The sequence below is a fragment of the Manis javanica genome, chromosome 3 (genome assembly GCF_040802235.1).
Source record: "Manis javanica isolate MJ-LG chromosome 3, MJ_LKY, whole genome shotgun sequence".
Classification (NCBI taxonomy): Eukaryota; Metazoa; Chordata; class Mammalia; order Pholidota; family Manidae; genus Manis; species Manis javanica.
In genome coordinates, this window is record NC_133158.1 from 30,340,002 (window position 1) to 30,355,432 (window position 15,431).

The window sequence follows — 15,431 nt, forward strand, 5'->3', positions numbered from 1 at the left end:
GTGCTTGAGTTTACATGCTGGCTGCCCCACTTGCTAGGTGTGTAACTGACTTGGACAAGTTATTTAACCTCTTTGTCTCTTAGTTTGCTCATCATTAAGTCTCTACTTCTATGTAGAAAAGTGACTAGTGCAATCCTTGATGATAAATGGGGCTATTATGAGCCTGATGTGTTCTTAGAATTAAAAATAAGAGCTACCATTTATGGAGGGCCTACCATAGCCTGAGTGCTTTCTGGGTGGTAACAGTTCATACCAGAGTAGACCTAAAGCACTTGACATGGGATGCAGCCCATAAGTAGTAAATGTTGTTTGGCACTAATAAATAACACAGCACTGAGGCTCCAAGAAAGGTTTTATGTTGATCTCAAAGTTTGTTCCCCTAGTTCCCTTGCTTGCTGCTGATTTTAAGGGAATTCCAGGAGCTGTTGTTAACAATATTTGTGAAAGCTTGGTCCCATGTGTACAATTTTATGAGTCCTAGAGGAGAGACATGCTGCTAAGTGCAGCAGGCCCCCCACTATTCAAAGCATGCCCTTTGGAGCATCCAGGAACTGGCCAGAGACTCTGACTTGGGTTCCAGAGCCACTGAATCAAAAGCACAGCATAACAAGATGCCCCAGTGATTTATGTGCACATTATAGTTTGAGGAGCACTGCCATTGGCAGACTGGGGATAACAGTTAATTCTGCCTAGTGTGTCTGTGTTGAAGATCCCTTGTAGAGCTCCTTTTCAGGGGGTATTGGAAAGATGAGTCAGAGTTACCCTAAAGTGTTGTTAGGGACTGATTTGTGTAGGGTCTTGAGTGTGGACTTATAGGTGTTAGTGGTTTTATTGTACTAATATTCCCTGAGCACTCATTAAAATCACTGATTCTAGGGCCCCTGAATCACAATTTCCAGAATCTTCACTCTCAGAAAACTCCCTAAATGAATCTTACATGTGCTATAGCCTGAGAGCTGCTTCCGTGGCCTCTGGGAGCCAGAGAAGGCTTTTGGGCAGAAGAATGACCAGCTCAGAGGAGTTTAAGGACTAAGTCTTAGTTGCCTCATCTGTAAAATGGGATGTCTAAGTGTGCAGTCTCAAGGTTGTGGTGAGCTTCCCTGATATGAATGTATTAGAAAAACAAAATGTATGTAGATCATAGAAATTGCAACATTCCTCAGCTGTAGAACAACAGAACTTAAGGGATCCCGAGCCTAAAGAATTGGGCTTTGTATGGCCCTGTTATTTACAGTTTCTGTTTCTTTCTGACTTCTTCCAGAGTTTGGTGAATTCACCTTCTACAAAGTCTTTAAGCTGAAGTTTCTGAAAAAGAGCTCTTTTCCCTTGGCCTTGCCCTCCTTTCCACCCTCTTCAGTGCTGGCTGGTGGTTTTAGCTCAGTTCCCTGATGGCATTCTGATAGTCAGCCCAGCTATAGTCAAGGTGGTTCCTCTCCAACTTGACTTAATGAGTGAATCACTTAGGGCTCTAGTTACAATGCAGATTCTGACTCAGTCTATCTGGAGTGGGGCCTGAGCTTCATTTTCTAGTAGGCTCCCAGAAGCCAAATCAGGCTGTAGTAGCAGTACATTAAGGAACTTGGTTTTGGTTGCCTCGCAGAAGCTTTTTCTGAAAGGAAACAAGTTCAGTACTAATTTAGTCTAGCCCTTAAAAGAGAAGGAAACTAACATTTGTTGAGTGCCACTGTTTGGCAGGTGTTAGAGTTTCATACACTAGCTCACTCAAGTCCCACAGCCACCCAGTGGAGAAGGTCATATCACCCCCATTGTACAGAAGAGGAAGTTGCAACCCAGAGAGGTAACTTACCTTTGCTCAAGATCACAGAGGTAGTAAGCAGAAGGTGATTAAAAGCCAGGTCTCCCTTACTCTGCTTTGTCCATCTGTCTGCCTTTTTTTTCTGTCACCACCATGGTTCTTCCACTTCAAGGCCAGGGCTACTGAAGTATATCCCTAGTCCTAGAGGAGTTATGGGAGTTCATTTTTACTTCTCACCCCTTGCAAGGCCTTGAAGTAATCCTGAGTTGGTGATGCCTGTTTGTAGAGGAGAAGGGAGTACATGCCTGTTTAGGTGGAAAGAACTTATTGCTCCTTTTACATACCTGGCTTTGGTGTTGATACGACATTAATTAGACTGAGTTACACAGGTAGAACTGCATTCAAGAAGTGGTTTGGTCCTGTTAATTCACCTCCCCAGTTTAGCCCACCATCTGGAAATAGAAACCTGGATGGGGATCTCTCAACAGCCAAGATGTGTTTGTTGACAATTGTTCATTGAGTACTGCCATGTGGCAGATTCCTGGGATCCAGTTGGAAGCCCTACCAGGTAGATGAAGGCTCTACGGTTGGGTGTAGTGAGATACACCACTAATAAGTAAAGACAGTGTTAACAAGAGTCAGAATTAGGGGAAGTACAAGCGAGGCTTTCTGAGATAGGGGTTAAAGTTCTGCATGCACTTATAATGTGTGTATGTTGTGGTAGTGCCCCCCGCACCCCCAATTTTTGGACACCATCTGGGTGTCCTTCAATTCAACTCTGTTCTGACACTCTCTACTTGCAGATAGCATCAGATTCAAGTTAAGGGCTCAGGCCCACTAGAGAAATATAAATATGCAAGCCTACATTTATTCATGCAAATGTGAATATCATGTGCCAGATGTGGTGCAGTGCTTAGCACTGTAAGAAAAAGATCCTAAGGCCAAGGAGTAATAAAAATACAAACAGGAACTACTGAGAACAGAAACTAAATTGCTTCTTTGAGGGGGGGGAATCAGGAAAATAAACCACCAGCTAGCCTAACAAGGGAACATGTGCATGCCTCTACGTTAAAAACTTCCCAGAGCCCCTAAGAGGGAAATACTGGCATATTCTCTGCCTTGGTTTGGTGGATAGTTTGCTGACTGGAATGGAAAGACAACCTGCAAGAATCCAATGCGGTTTTAAAGCTTTCAGAGCTCAGAGGGAGCTGGTGTGAGCTGAGTAAGTCATTTAATACCAGGTGGTGCTGACCAGATCTGTTAAAAGGCATGGGTTCACCAAAGGTGGGAGGAAGACAACTGTGAGCAGTATTGTATGTGCTGTTTTATATTCTCAAGGTGTCTGGGTTTAAGTACGGGATTGTTTTTTACTGAGATGCCTTTTATTTCATAGAGAAACTGAGTGAGGGGATAGAGGCAGAACCCCTCTTTCAGTGAACCCTTGTTTTCTAGGGTCTGGCTGGTTGGCCTGTGCCAACCCATAGGCACCTTGAAGAGGTGTTAACCTTCAAGTTTGCCATTCTCCCTTTCTTCCTATAAAAAAGAAAAAAATATTCATTTCAAAAATAACATCTTAAATCAGACCTTACAGAAAAATACACCATGGAAACTCTAAGTCCTCTTCCTTTACCCTCTTGTTTTCTTTCCAAGATCATCAGACTGTTGCCCCAGATTTTTATTTAAAGCTCCCTTTCTAACTTCAGTTTCAGATCCCCACTTGGTTATATTTTTAGTTTAGTAACTGTAGCTTGAGAATATATCGGTGAATGCTGCTAAGAAATCAACGGTGTTTTTAGAAGACTTTGTATTCTTATTAGTGCCAACAGCATCCAGATATGCTTAAAAAGGTACCACATATATGTGGGAGTTGCTAAACTTATTCTGAAATGATTATTTGTGTGCATGTGCCATGTAATAACAGGGATCCCTGGAACGATTGGGATGCAGAAGGAATTATATGCCCGCTAGAACTTGATCTGGAAGCTCAGCCCTTATAAGGAAGGAATATGAGTGTTTTCTCTCCCTTCTGCTTTGTTACTCTGCATAGTAGAGTAACCCCAGAACTTTTTAACTTTCCTACCTTTTATTCCTCTTGCAACCAAAAACCTGACTGGCTGATTTTGGAGCCTTTTGCTAAGGATCGGCAAGTGAATCTCTGAAAGTAGACCCCTTATTTTAGGGGTCTACTGATTTGATACAATCTGATATGGTTGTGACTTGTTGGAACTTATTACTAAACCTCTTTCATGTTCTAGAAGCTCCCTTGCCAAACCTGGTGCTTTAACTACTATGCTTCAATGCCACAAAAAGCTTCTCTTTCACCTTCTTTGCTCCAGCATTCTCTGCTCTGTTGGCTATTTGGTCTGTTAAAGATAGTTGGAATGTTGAGGTATCAGAGGCTAATAGCCATATGGAACGTGAACCACCTTCTTATCCTGCCCTCATTGCAAAAATGGCCCTAAGATTTCCAGAGTGTCCCCAGGGCACCTCATGTCTACCTGCGGGAGTAAAAACCTGAACACCCTAGACATAATCAACTTTCAGCTTGCTATGTATATTTTTGTATTTTGTATACCATGTCTTCAGAGTAGTTTACCTTTTTTTTATCTTAAAGGTTCTGAAATCAGGATGACTTAAATTTTAATACCTATAATATAACACTTTTTCCTTCTGCTGAGAAACTTAATATATCCATGATCTAGAATTTAGGAACTAGAGCATTTATTAAATTTAAATGAGTATTCACATACATCTATATAAACCTTGCATGGAGTCTGTGTGAACACATGTACACACACTCAAAATGCCTACTTAAGAAGCCAGCCTGATCTACCTCTCCCGCCCATGCCTTAGGTTTCAGAGCACCGTGCAAGTGAGCAAGTTGCAAGACCTCGTCAACCGCAGCAAGATGGCCAGATGCAGAGGACGGTTTGTCTGTCCAGTGATCCTGTTTAAGGGCAAGGTAAGACCATGCCATAGCCCTATACTCCCTGAGGTCCTCTTCTGGGGTAACTGGCTTAAAGTAAAGTGTAAAGTCATCTTGTTCTTGACATTTGCCAACTGAGTGTTGGGCTGGGTGCTGTAGGAAGCTGGTCAGACAGCAGACAAGTTCTGGTACCACCTTCAAGGGTGAGTCTAGCTAGGAAAGGGATAGTCACACCAGAGTACCTCACTCAGTGTTTTGTAGCCGGACTGCCTCGGTTCAGATACTGGGTGTTATTCCCTGGCTGTACAGGCCTCAATTTCTTCCTCTGTGAGATGGGAATAATAATCATGCCTACATCAAAGGTTTATGGAGTAGATTAGATCAAGCGAGTTAATACATTGTTGTTTGTTCATTCTTTGAATCACATAACTCACCAAGTATTTATTGAATGTGTATTATGTCCTAGACACTGGTTCATGTCTTAGGTTACACTGCCATGTAAAACAGACAAAAATCCTTTCCCTCATGGAGCTTACATTCCAATGACTACTGTTAATTTGCCTCCCCAGTGTGGTCTCATTTCACTTATCTTTCTTTTATCCTCTGGTGTAATTGATGTTCCCATTTTGGAGATGAAACAAAGGCTCAAAGTGTTTAAATAACTTCTCCAAGTTTACTTTCCACAGCTAGAGAGCTGGGATTTGAACATATCCCCCAAACTCCCTCAGGCTACCACACTGTAATTTAGGGTCACAAAGTATGGTGTAAGAGGAACTTGTAAGGGGCAGCAGTGTGGACTGACAGACAGATGGCCTTATTAAGTGAGCAGGACTTGCCTGGAGAGCATCATAGGACAAGCAGAAGTGGGTGGGAGGGTATTCTAAGTAAGTGATGCAACGTGGCAGAAGGCATGGAGGCAGGAAGGAGAGAGGTCAAGAGACCTCCTTGACCAGAGAGGAAGGTGCATGTGTGTGCATAAATGATGGAAGGAATTGAATGCTGGAAGCCACATACCCACCAAGTATTTGCATTTACCAGAAGAGCACTGGAACAGGAAAACAGGATGAAAGTAGTGCATTGAGGAAGCTTAGTCCAGGAGGGGTGAACTGAAAGAGAGCGAGCCTGGAGGAGGGGAGGGAAGCCAAAGATGCAGTCTGTTTATTCATTTAGCCAGATATCTGAGCACAAGCATGGTGGTCCCAGTGGCTTATGGACTCCAGCTGCAATTACCTAAAATGAGTGGTGGAGGGCCAAGGCCATGGGAAGAGACACGTGAGGCTTATTTGGTCCCTTTGTGCCTTTCTTTTGTAAAATGGGAGAAGGGCATATACAAAAGGGGAGGTAGGAAAGGAGCCTTGACTGAAGGCTTTTTTGGGCAAGTTGATTTTAGGGAAAAAGTATGTATGGAAGTTAAGTCCCAGAAATTGATCATCCTAAAACTTTTTGTTCCCTCTTCCCCTTTGGAAAGATTTTGCTTTCTTAGAAGTTACCAGAACTCCAGTAAAGACCACTGCTGTATGAAGCCTAGCGCTTGTCACTAGAAATTATGTATGAAATACACCAGTGTTTGCAAAGTGTATTCCATAGAAAAGTAATTTAAGGATATGCTTGTGGAAAGCACTCCCTGTCAAACAAGAATGAAAATTACTTCATACTAGATTTGGCCTAACCCCCAAGCTCCAGATTCATAAAAGTACATTGGTGTGTGTACACTGATACAGTAGAGGCTTTGAGAAGCTCTGTAGTAGACACCTGTGTGGCTTTGTCAAATCTGGTGTTTCTCACTCATTTGTCCACAGACCATAAGTAGGGAACTTTTCCTAAATGCATTTTGGAAATGCCACACTGAACAGCTCAGTCTAGTGGGATTGCTGAATGGCAGATTGTTAGCAGTTACACACTATGCAGGTCTGTGGGAAAAGAGCCCTAAGCCAACTGACTTCAGAGGGAGGCCAGTGAATTGGAGGGATTATTCTGAGGAGGTCATTAATTTTGATTTCTTCTATTTTGCATCTTCTTGTCCAGGCAGTGTGGTATCATTTCATACCCTTTAGCTTCCCCTGACTCAGTCAGTGTTCACTTACTTAATATCCCCTTATATATGCTTTATTCTAATTGTGTGTTTGAATGTCTGTCATTTCCTCTCTGCTGTAATCCCTCTGAGGGCAGAGGCCTTGTCTTACTTCTGTTTTCCTACCCTTAGCAGAGTGCCCTCCCCACTTGTGAGTGCAAGTTCAGCAGGAAGAAGCGATAGTGGTCCGTGTGCTAGTTTCTAGGGGCACAGAGATGAATAAGACAGTCCCCGTCCTTGTGGAGCAAGTGAGTGGGGAAGACAGGCATGTGAACAAGCAATTGAGAGGGAGATTGGGAAGAATGTCTTCTGTTGTGAAATGGGGGTCTCATCCTCAGATCTTTGGCACACAGCAGACCCTTGGTAACTAGTGGTGCTAGCAGTGTTTTAATAAGCTCCACCACACCTTCAGAGGCACCTGCATCTGCCAGGTTGGGGTAGGGAGGTATGTTAAGAAGTGTTTACTGCCTGCTTCCCTCAGCACTAAACCCAGTTCAGTCTGGCTAGTGCAACTGAGGAATTAAAGGCTTACGTTTATTTCATCTCAGTTTTACATTTTAAAGCTGAGGCAATGTAGGATTATTTTGGTTGAACACAATGTGATTTGGGGACAGAACTACTTTTTCCCTTTAAATGCTGAAAATAAAGCATCTTGGTTGAGATGTGCTGTAAGTGTACATAGGAGATTTTGACCATTTAGTACAGAAAACTTAAAATGTTAATAATTTTAAAGGGATTATATGTTGATGTAGTATTTTGGATATATTGGATTAAATGAGATACATTATTAATTTTTTTTTTTTAAACTCAGTTCACGCATTTAGGGTAAGATGTCTTTTCATGCCATCTTTTCTCCCAACACTTGTATCTAGCTCTTAGACATCAAAGTTGGGACAAGTCATTTTTCTCTCTGTTTCCTCCCTTATGAGATGGGGACCAGAGATCAGCCACTTATATTCTTCGTGCCAGAGTTGATTACTAGACGAGCAAATCCTACAGAGTGATATTCCTCATGCAGAATTAGAGGCCACTCCTAATTAAATAAATGGAGGGCATTCAGAATACATTGCTGTTTTTGCAGGGAACAGCTAGTGCAGAAGTGATGGGTTATGACTTGGAGCCATGAGGCTAGCAAGCAGGGGTCCGGTGTTAGACTGCAATGTGGTACAGCTTCCCCCATGTGCTGGCTGGGGACCTTTCTGTAGAGGTTCTTGCCCCATTTCAGGAGTTGGCCAACTCCCCCCCTTTTCTCAATCTGACAAGTCCTCTGGGCCCAGGTCTTGCTGCCTCAATTACCAAAAAAACAAAGACAGATTGAAGGGACATGGGAGCATGAACCTTGAAAAGAATTCAAGAAATGGGCTCAAAGCCAAAGAGCAGATGTGTAACAGCTCTGAAAATATTTAATAGAAGAAATGCAAAAAAACTGAAATTGGGTCCCCTTAGCTTAGATGGGGGAAGGTAGGCATGATAACACATGGCCAGTCGAACTCAAGTCACACACACCCTACTGTCTTGCTCTTAGGAATCAGACTTCCCTGTTATCATTAAGAGTCTTGAGGGTCCTCAGCCTGGGAGTTGACACTTCTCTGCTTTAGCTCTCTACTTCACTGTTCCTGATTACTGAGCTTGTGTTTAGAGCAGGGGCTTTTAACAGATGCTGGAGAATGGTCCATGAACTTGAAAGAGTTCAGGAATCCCTGGAAATGTAGGTAAACTATGGTGTGGAAAATTTTTTTCTGGAGACAGTTTATCATTTTCATCATATTTTCAAAATGCTTTTGGACCCAGAAAAAGTTAAGTAGCCCCCACCAAAGTATATCATGCTTAGGGCAGCAGGAATCTGAGGCCAAGACTTTCTTCCTAGGTTTCCATGACAATGTTTCCACAATCCATTCTTGCCCCTAGCACTGAAAAAGCACCCCACTCTGCCCTAGGTTGTATCCAGGTGGTTTTTCTATTACCTGCCCATTTCCTCAGGCTGCCACTGTCTCGGAGAGCCAGAAATGACCTGATGGTTCCCAGCCACACCACTTTCCTATAGCAGCAAAACAGTTTATTTCCCATTATCTTATCAGTAGAGAAGGAAAAGCCTTCAGGAACTATTCTGTCATCTTCCAGGGACCCACTTTTCTTTACCAGGCTGGGTAACCCATTCAGAAATGAATTTTACCCCCTCTGTCACCTTGTAGCTTCCCCCTCTCTAGTGTAATCTCCCTAACACCCTCACTGCCACCTCCAGCCTTTAGCTAAACTCTGGGATAGTATGCTTCCCCATTACCACCTGTGTCCCCCCAATCCTCCAGTCCTACTGGGTCTCATCGAAAAATTTAATTAAAGATGCATCCTTAAAATTAGATATTGACGTTCATGTTAGTTTCCTGGTTTCTAGAATCCTAGTTCTCAAAATGATCCTTGAGTGATGAGGAAAAGAATAAAAGAACATGTAAGCACAATTACAGCTGCTACATTTCCTTGGTATGGAAGAGAGAGAAGATATGTTTGGGGGCTTTTTTTTTTTTTTTTAAAGAAATTACATCTCCCTTAATTGATCTTTCTGCCTTAAAAGTTGTTAGTCCCTGTGCTAAACGGTTCCAAATAACAATAAGCACACAGGCTTTGGAGATAGATGGATCTAGATAAAATCCCAGCTTATCCCTCATTGTATGACTGATGCACCACTTCACCTCCCTGAGTCTGCCTTTCTTCTCTTCATCTGTGGAGTGGCAACAGTGCTTGCCACATGCCATATCTCCCTCATGGACCCCGTGAAAATTGAGTGAGAGGAAAACGTAGCATGCCCAGCATATACACTCATGCAGCAACCACCAGAGCTTGCACAAGTATACACGTGACAACCACTCATCTGTCCATTACTGTTAGCAACACTCTGGTGCCACTCACTTAGGAAGGGATACCTCCTTGACAGAGGCAGTAGATTAAATTATAGGCACACTTCAGACTGAGTAATGTGGCCTTGATGATGATAAAACTTTGGGGAGTGTTCCTAGACCCATTTTGCTGGCCTGAAAGAATCAGAGGAGTCCCAGGTGTTTCTTTAACCGCAAACTTCAGAAAACCTTCTGACTGTTGGTCAAAGGGTACAAGCTTCCAATTTTAAAATGAAAAAGTTCTGAGGATCTGATATAAAGCATGATGACTACAGTTAATAATTCTGTATTATATACTTGAAAGTTACAAAGAGAAATGACCTTAAGTGTTTTCCATCACAAAAAAGGTATTATGTGACATGATAAATGTGTTAGCTAATGCTATCATGGTAGTCATTGTGCAGTATGTAAGTGTATCAAATCAACATGTTGTACACCTTTAACGTACACAATATTATGTCAGTTATACTGGGAAAAATAAAACCTCAGGAAACAATCTGACCCTGAAAATTCTGTTTCTCTCCCAGCACATTTGCAGATCAGCCACACTGGCTGGATGGGGGGAATTGTATGGACGCACTGGCTACAACTACATTTTCTCAGGTGAATGTTGAGCTGCATCCTCTGTAACTAAGAACAATACCCCAGTCATAGAGAATAGCCACCCATGGCCACAGTGGTGTAGGTAAACAGTATGAACAGGCTTGGGGGAAACTGGGGGCCTTTTATCACCTGAAGAGATGCTTGGGGTGAAGAAGACTTTGGGCATATGGGGCATCTGGTGCTGAAAGAGACATGAGTGCTATACTTGGGGGGAGATGTGGGGCAGGTGAGGAGGGGAAGGTTGGTGGGGAAGCCCAGGGTGGAGGCCTTTGCCACTGCCTCAGTGTTGACAGGCAGTTTTCTCTGGCAGGGGGTGCAGACGATGCCTGGGCAGATACAGAGGACATCACAGAGGAGGACTGTGCTCTTCGGTCAGTGACAAGTTGTTACAGGTCTGGGCTTGTGTTGGGGACAGGGTGTCTGACCAGTAGTGGCCATTTTCATACGGATGGTGTATATTCATCATTGGTCCAGGTGAGTGGATTGGCTGCCTTCCTCCTCCTGCCAAGTTCATGCTCCTGAAATATGGTTGTTAAGTTCACCCCATAGCTTCACACTAAAACTGACTTTTTTGAATACCTAAGATGACTGTCTCCATCCTGGCTATACATCATGGTCCCAGCCCTGGGGTTCCTGGTACCTCAGGTCCAAGAGAGGGCCAAGGCATCTGTGTGTGTCTTCAAGACCCACAGTTTCTGGGGTGCTGGTGGCCTGCCTGCCAGGTGTCACAGCATACCTGGTGCCAAGGCAGAGGACAAGAGCTACAGTCTCCATGTGGGAGACATAGAGACTGGAATTTCCACAGCTGTGTGACTGATTCCATAATAGGGCCTGATACAAAGAAGTATTTTAGGCCTCTTTATAGGAAAGAAATTGGCTGGTTCACACTTCCTACCTCCAAATATTTTCAGAAAATGACACTATAGGATATTTTGGAAAGCTCTTTTGCATTGCACCAAGTCTTTAACTGGTGTCAAGCATCTGTGGAATGCATACAAGCACCCTAGTAAGGTCAGCTGCCCAAAAGGATGGCTTAGTGCATGAAAAGCCATCTCACTGTGCCTGGTTTTGTCTGTTCATTCTGAGAGTAGTGACTCTGGCTTGTGTTCAAGAATGTTTGGCTCATCCCCCGACATCAGGCGACCTTTGCCTCAGCCAGGCTGTCTTCCGCAGCACACACTGTTGTTGGTGAGGAGACTGCTGGGGACAGCAAAGCAGTGGGCATTTAAAAATTCACAGTGACTATGTTCTCATTCCACTTTATCTGTATGACTGATCAAAAGTCAACCTGGGGATTAGAAAATTTTATCTTTCTCCTTCCCTCATAAGCCTACTATTGAGGGAATTCACTTGCTAGTATTTCACAATCAGCTGATAAAATAGCTCTAAAAAGTACATCTCCCAAGAATTCCAATCTGTTACATTATGAACAAGTCATATGGCTAATCAAAAATAGGGGAAAGAGGAGGGGGTGGAGGGAGATAAACTCTAATGGAAGCTCAAAGACTCTTATCAGCCACCACATTGCTGCTTTTTAGAAAGCCAAGATTATCTTGAGTCTTGTGGCTTAATGTCAAGCAATGCACAAAAACCCTTTCTTGATTCCTGACTGCAGATTGCTTATTTTTGAAATGCATCCCAGAGAGCAGGGTAATCTCTTAGAAAGTCACCTTCTCCGCACTGGAACCAGTTGTCCTTTCTTGGCTCTTCCTCCATCTTTGGAGAAGGGAAACAGAAGTTCTTGCCAGTGACATCTGTACTGCTTGAATATGATCCCCACCCCCAAACTTCCCTGAGTCAACACACAATGCAACTTCTCCCTCTGGTTCTTTGTTTCAGAAGTTCCGACACACATCTTTTTGATAAGGTCAGAGGTTATGACATCAAGCTGCTTCGGTACTTGTCTGTCAAATACATCTGTGATCTGATGGTGGAGAACAAGAAGGTGAAATTTGGTATGAAGTAAGTACAGGGCACCTGCCCCACAGTGGGCAGAGGTGATGTATTCACAGGTGTGTCGGGTCAGTGATCCTACATGGCAACTACTGAGGGCTCACTGCATGGTTAGCCTGGTGCTGAGGGCTTTCTCACTGCATCCTTCTCACTGTATCTTCAAACAGCCCTGCAAGGCAGGTTAGCCAAGGAACTGAAGCACAGAGAGGTTGAGTAACTTGTTCAAGGTCATCCAGGTAGCAATTGAGGGAGCCAAGTCTCTAGCCTGTTATCTGCTGCCTCCTCCTCTTAGATACCCTTGAAAGTTCTTCCCTAGGCTCATGTCTGCACCATCTCTTTTAGAGATAGGTTAGAGTCTCTAAGTGGAACCAAAAAATCAGGGTATGCCCAATTTTTACTTCATGTGTGAACCAAATCTTCATATGATAAGGCAAAATTTAGGGTTAAGCTGATGAATTTGTAGGAATTTTTCTGAATTTTTATTATTTTTTGTAATATAAACTTGTAAGGTTGTCTTGGAAAAGAAGGCATACTGAGGTGAAGTTACAGCTCAGCTCTCTGAATATTCCCTTATCCCTTCCTCCTTTCACCTGTCAGAATAGCTCTAAGTCTTTCCTTTTCAGATGCTGTTTGTTCACGCTGTTCAGGCTTATCCTTAATGGGAGAAGACAGGAGAGGTGATGGTCTCCCAAAGGGTTCCTTTTGGACATTGTCTCAGTTATCTGGCTCCTGACTCTCTCCAGCCTCTAGGTCAGCAGGCTGTGCTGCCTTCATTTGCAGGGCTTAGCTGGAAGGTTGTTCTGCAACTTTAGGTCCTGCTTGTCGTGGCTGCAGTATTAGATGGAGAATAACCTCTCTTCCTTGATAAGTCAGGGTAAGGAACAGAGAAGTTTTATTTCTAAATTGTTCAAAGCGAGCACTGCTGAAGGGAATCAATTTTAACTAGTTTCTTTAGCAAGTCATTCAGTTTAAGTTGTTATAACACTCTGGGGAATGGTGTGTATGAGTTGGGATGCCATAACACATTGTGTCCTGTCTTGTAGTGTAACCTCCTCTGAGAAGGTGGACAAAGCCCAGCGCTATGCCGACTTCACTCTCCTGTCCATCCCGTATCCAGGTAGGGAGCTCTTTTAAGGGTCTAGTCAAGTGACAGGCTTCCTACGCCTGGAGGCTCTCAAAGTCCCTCTATAGGCCTTTACACTTCGGTACATATGTGCCCCAGAGCTTTCTGGAAGGATCTTTGTGTCAGTCAGAATAGGACACTGGGTCTCCCAGTCGAGGGCTTTCATACTTAGATTATGATGCTGTCTGGAAGGGGCTTTCCCCTCACAGGGATCCAAGGATTGAGTCCTGGCTCAGGTACTCATTACTACAACCTTGAGTGACTTACTTCACCTCTCTGAGCCTCATGTTTTCTCAGGTGTCATTTGGAACTTGGAAAGGCTTAGCTCAGGGTTTTGTTGTGAAGATTAGATGAGATCATATTTATCAAAATGCTTTCTGCAGGTAAAGTATACTGTTTCACTGTAAAAGGATATTATTAGTATACTCTGCCTTATCAAGTAATCATGCTACGTTGGCCCATTTAGATGTGAGCCTTTGCATGTCTATCTTGCAATGATCAAGTTATTTATGGAAATTGCCCCAGGTGAGGCTCTTGTGTTGGTAGAAGAATTTAACTGCTCTGTCCCCAGTTGTACATGGTTGGTGACCTCACCGTGTTGCAAAGCACTTCGGTATATATAGAGATAGCTGCATGTGTCTCTGTCCCACAGATGTGTGTGCCACATGTGGTCAGGATGGTATTCTCTGCACTGGATACTAAAGCTGTGTCAGCCTAGTTGGTAACATTTAAGCGTTCTGGCAATACATGCTTACTTAGCAGTGGAGGCCAAGAAATCCTAACATCAAGACTTTGTCAACAGATAGCAGGAAGTGTACTTCTTCTTGAATCCTCTCTCCTGCTTCTGAGCACCAGCATCTGCCTTCAGTTCTGTGTTGGACCTTGTCTCGTCATCTTGGAGCCACATGGCCAAGATAAGGGCAAGCCAGTGACAGCAGGTTGCTGTATAGCCAGGAGGCCTTCTCCTTAGAATTGCAGGGTCATCCATGCCTAGCTGGGAAAGGGTATCCTCATCAGTGTAAGCTGGGAGTATTTGAACGATGACCCCTGATAGCCTCGTACTGTTATGGTCACCTCCACTGGAGTTGTCTCCACTCTTCTCTGCAGCTTAGCATTTGGTGCCATGTAGGGATGAGCCTGAATCCCAGCCCTAGCACCGAGTGTCCTTGAATAAGCCTCTTAACACTTCTGAGCATCAGTTTCATCTTCCATAAAATGAAGATAATGGTGCTTATTTCTGGGTAAAGTGCCAGACCCATCCCTCACAGGTACTCACCCAATAAACACCAGGCCGAATGATGGGTGCCTGGGAGGAAAGGCCCAGGAAGGCACCTCTTTCTTCCCTTAGGCTACTTGCAGCAGTCACAGACCATAATGATGCCACCATGAGCTGCATGGCATCAGAGCCACATCATGACAGGAGTGTCCCATCTGGGTGTCTGGAGCAGTTGGGTAGCTCTAACACTGGTTTTCAGACCAGGATCCTATTCCCAGGAGATGCTCTGGGGACCCACTGACTGGTACTATGCTGAACAGGAAGGATATGCACTGTCTAGGACCCATACATTGCTTTCTATGTGTATATTTAGGTTCTAAGTAGGACTTGGTTTAGAAAAAATGCATTTTGCTGGAAGTTTGAACACCACTGCTCCAGAGCAATAAAACAGTATGCCGTCTACTGCAGTGTGACAACTTGTTACAAGACTCCCAAAATGTTACTACCCTTTGACCCAGCTATTTATTAGGCCATAATCAGCTAACTTGGGGATGAAGGATGTTAATCATAATGTCCATGTACACTAGCAAAACATGGGAAATGTGTACAGTAGTCAGAATAATGAATATGAAAATGATAGTATAGCCCTTGATAGTAGAATGAAAATATAAATGATAGTAGAAAGTCAGAAAGGATGGCTAAACTTTTGATATGGAAAAATGCTTAAGATGCTAAGCAGGATACAAAATTATATAGTACAATCTCAACTATGTAACATTACAAAAAGTGCTTACATAAAAAGATGAGAAGGAAATACGCCAAAATGGGAAGGTGATGTGATCCATGAATTTTTTTCTCTTTTCTTCCCAACATATTTATATACTACATCTGA

The 15,431-nt window shown here is 43.4% G+C and overlaps 1 protein-coding gene across 9 annotated transcripts in view; it reads left to right on the plus strand.

Annotated features, from left to right (window-relative positions):
• MTMR14 (myotubularin related protein 14) overlaps window positions 1–15,431 on the plus strand; it is a 42,551-nt gene that overhangs the window by 2,478 nt on the left and 24,642 nt on the right. For all 9 annotated transcript variants that reach the window (XM_037000247.2, XM_017677649.3, XM_037000248.2 and 6 more), the window contains exons 3-7: window positions 4,610–4,718; window positions 10,172–10,247; window positions 10,558–10,618; window positions 12,087–12,209; window positions 13,244–13,317. In XM_037000247.2, coding sequence (XP_036856142.2) covers window positions 4,610–4,718; window positions 10,172–10,247; window positions 10,558–10,618; window positions 12,087–12,209; window positions 13,244–13,317 — 443 coding nt within the window. The remainder of the gene's footprint in view (window positions 1–4,609; window positions 4,719–10,171; window positions 10,248–10,557; window positions 10,619–12,086; window positions 12,210–13,243; window positions 13,318–15,431) is intronic.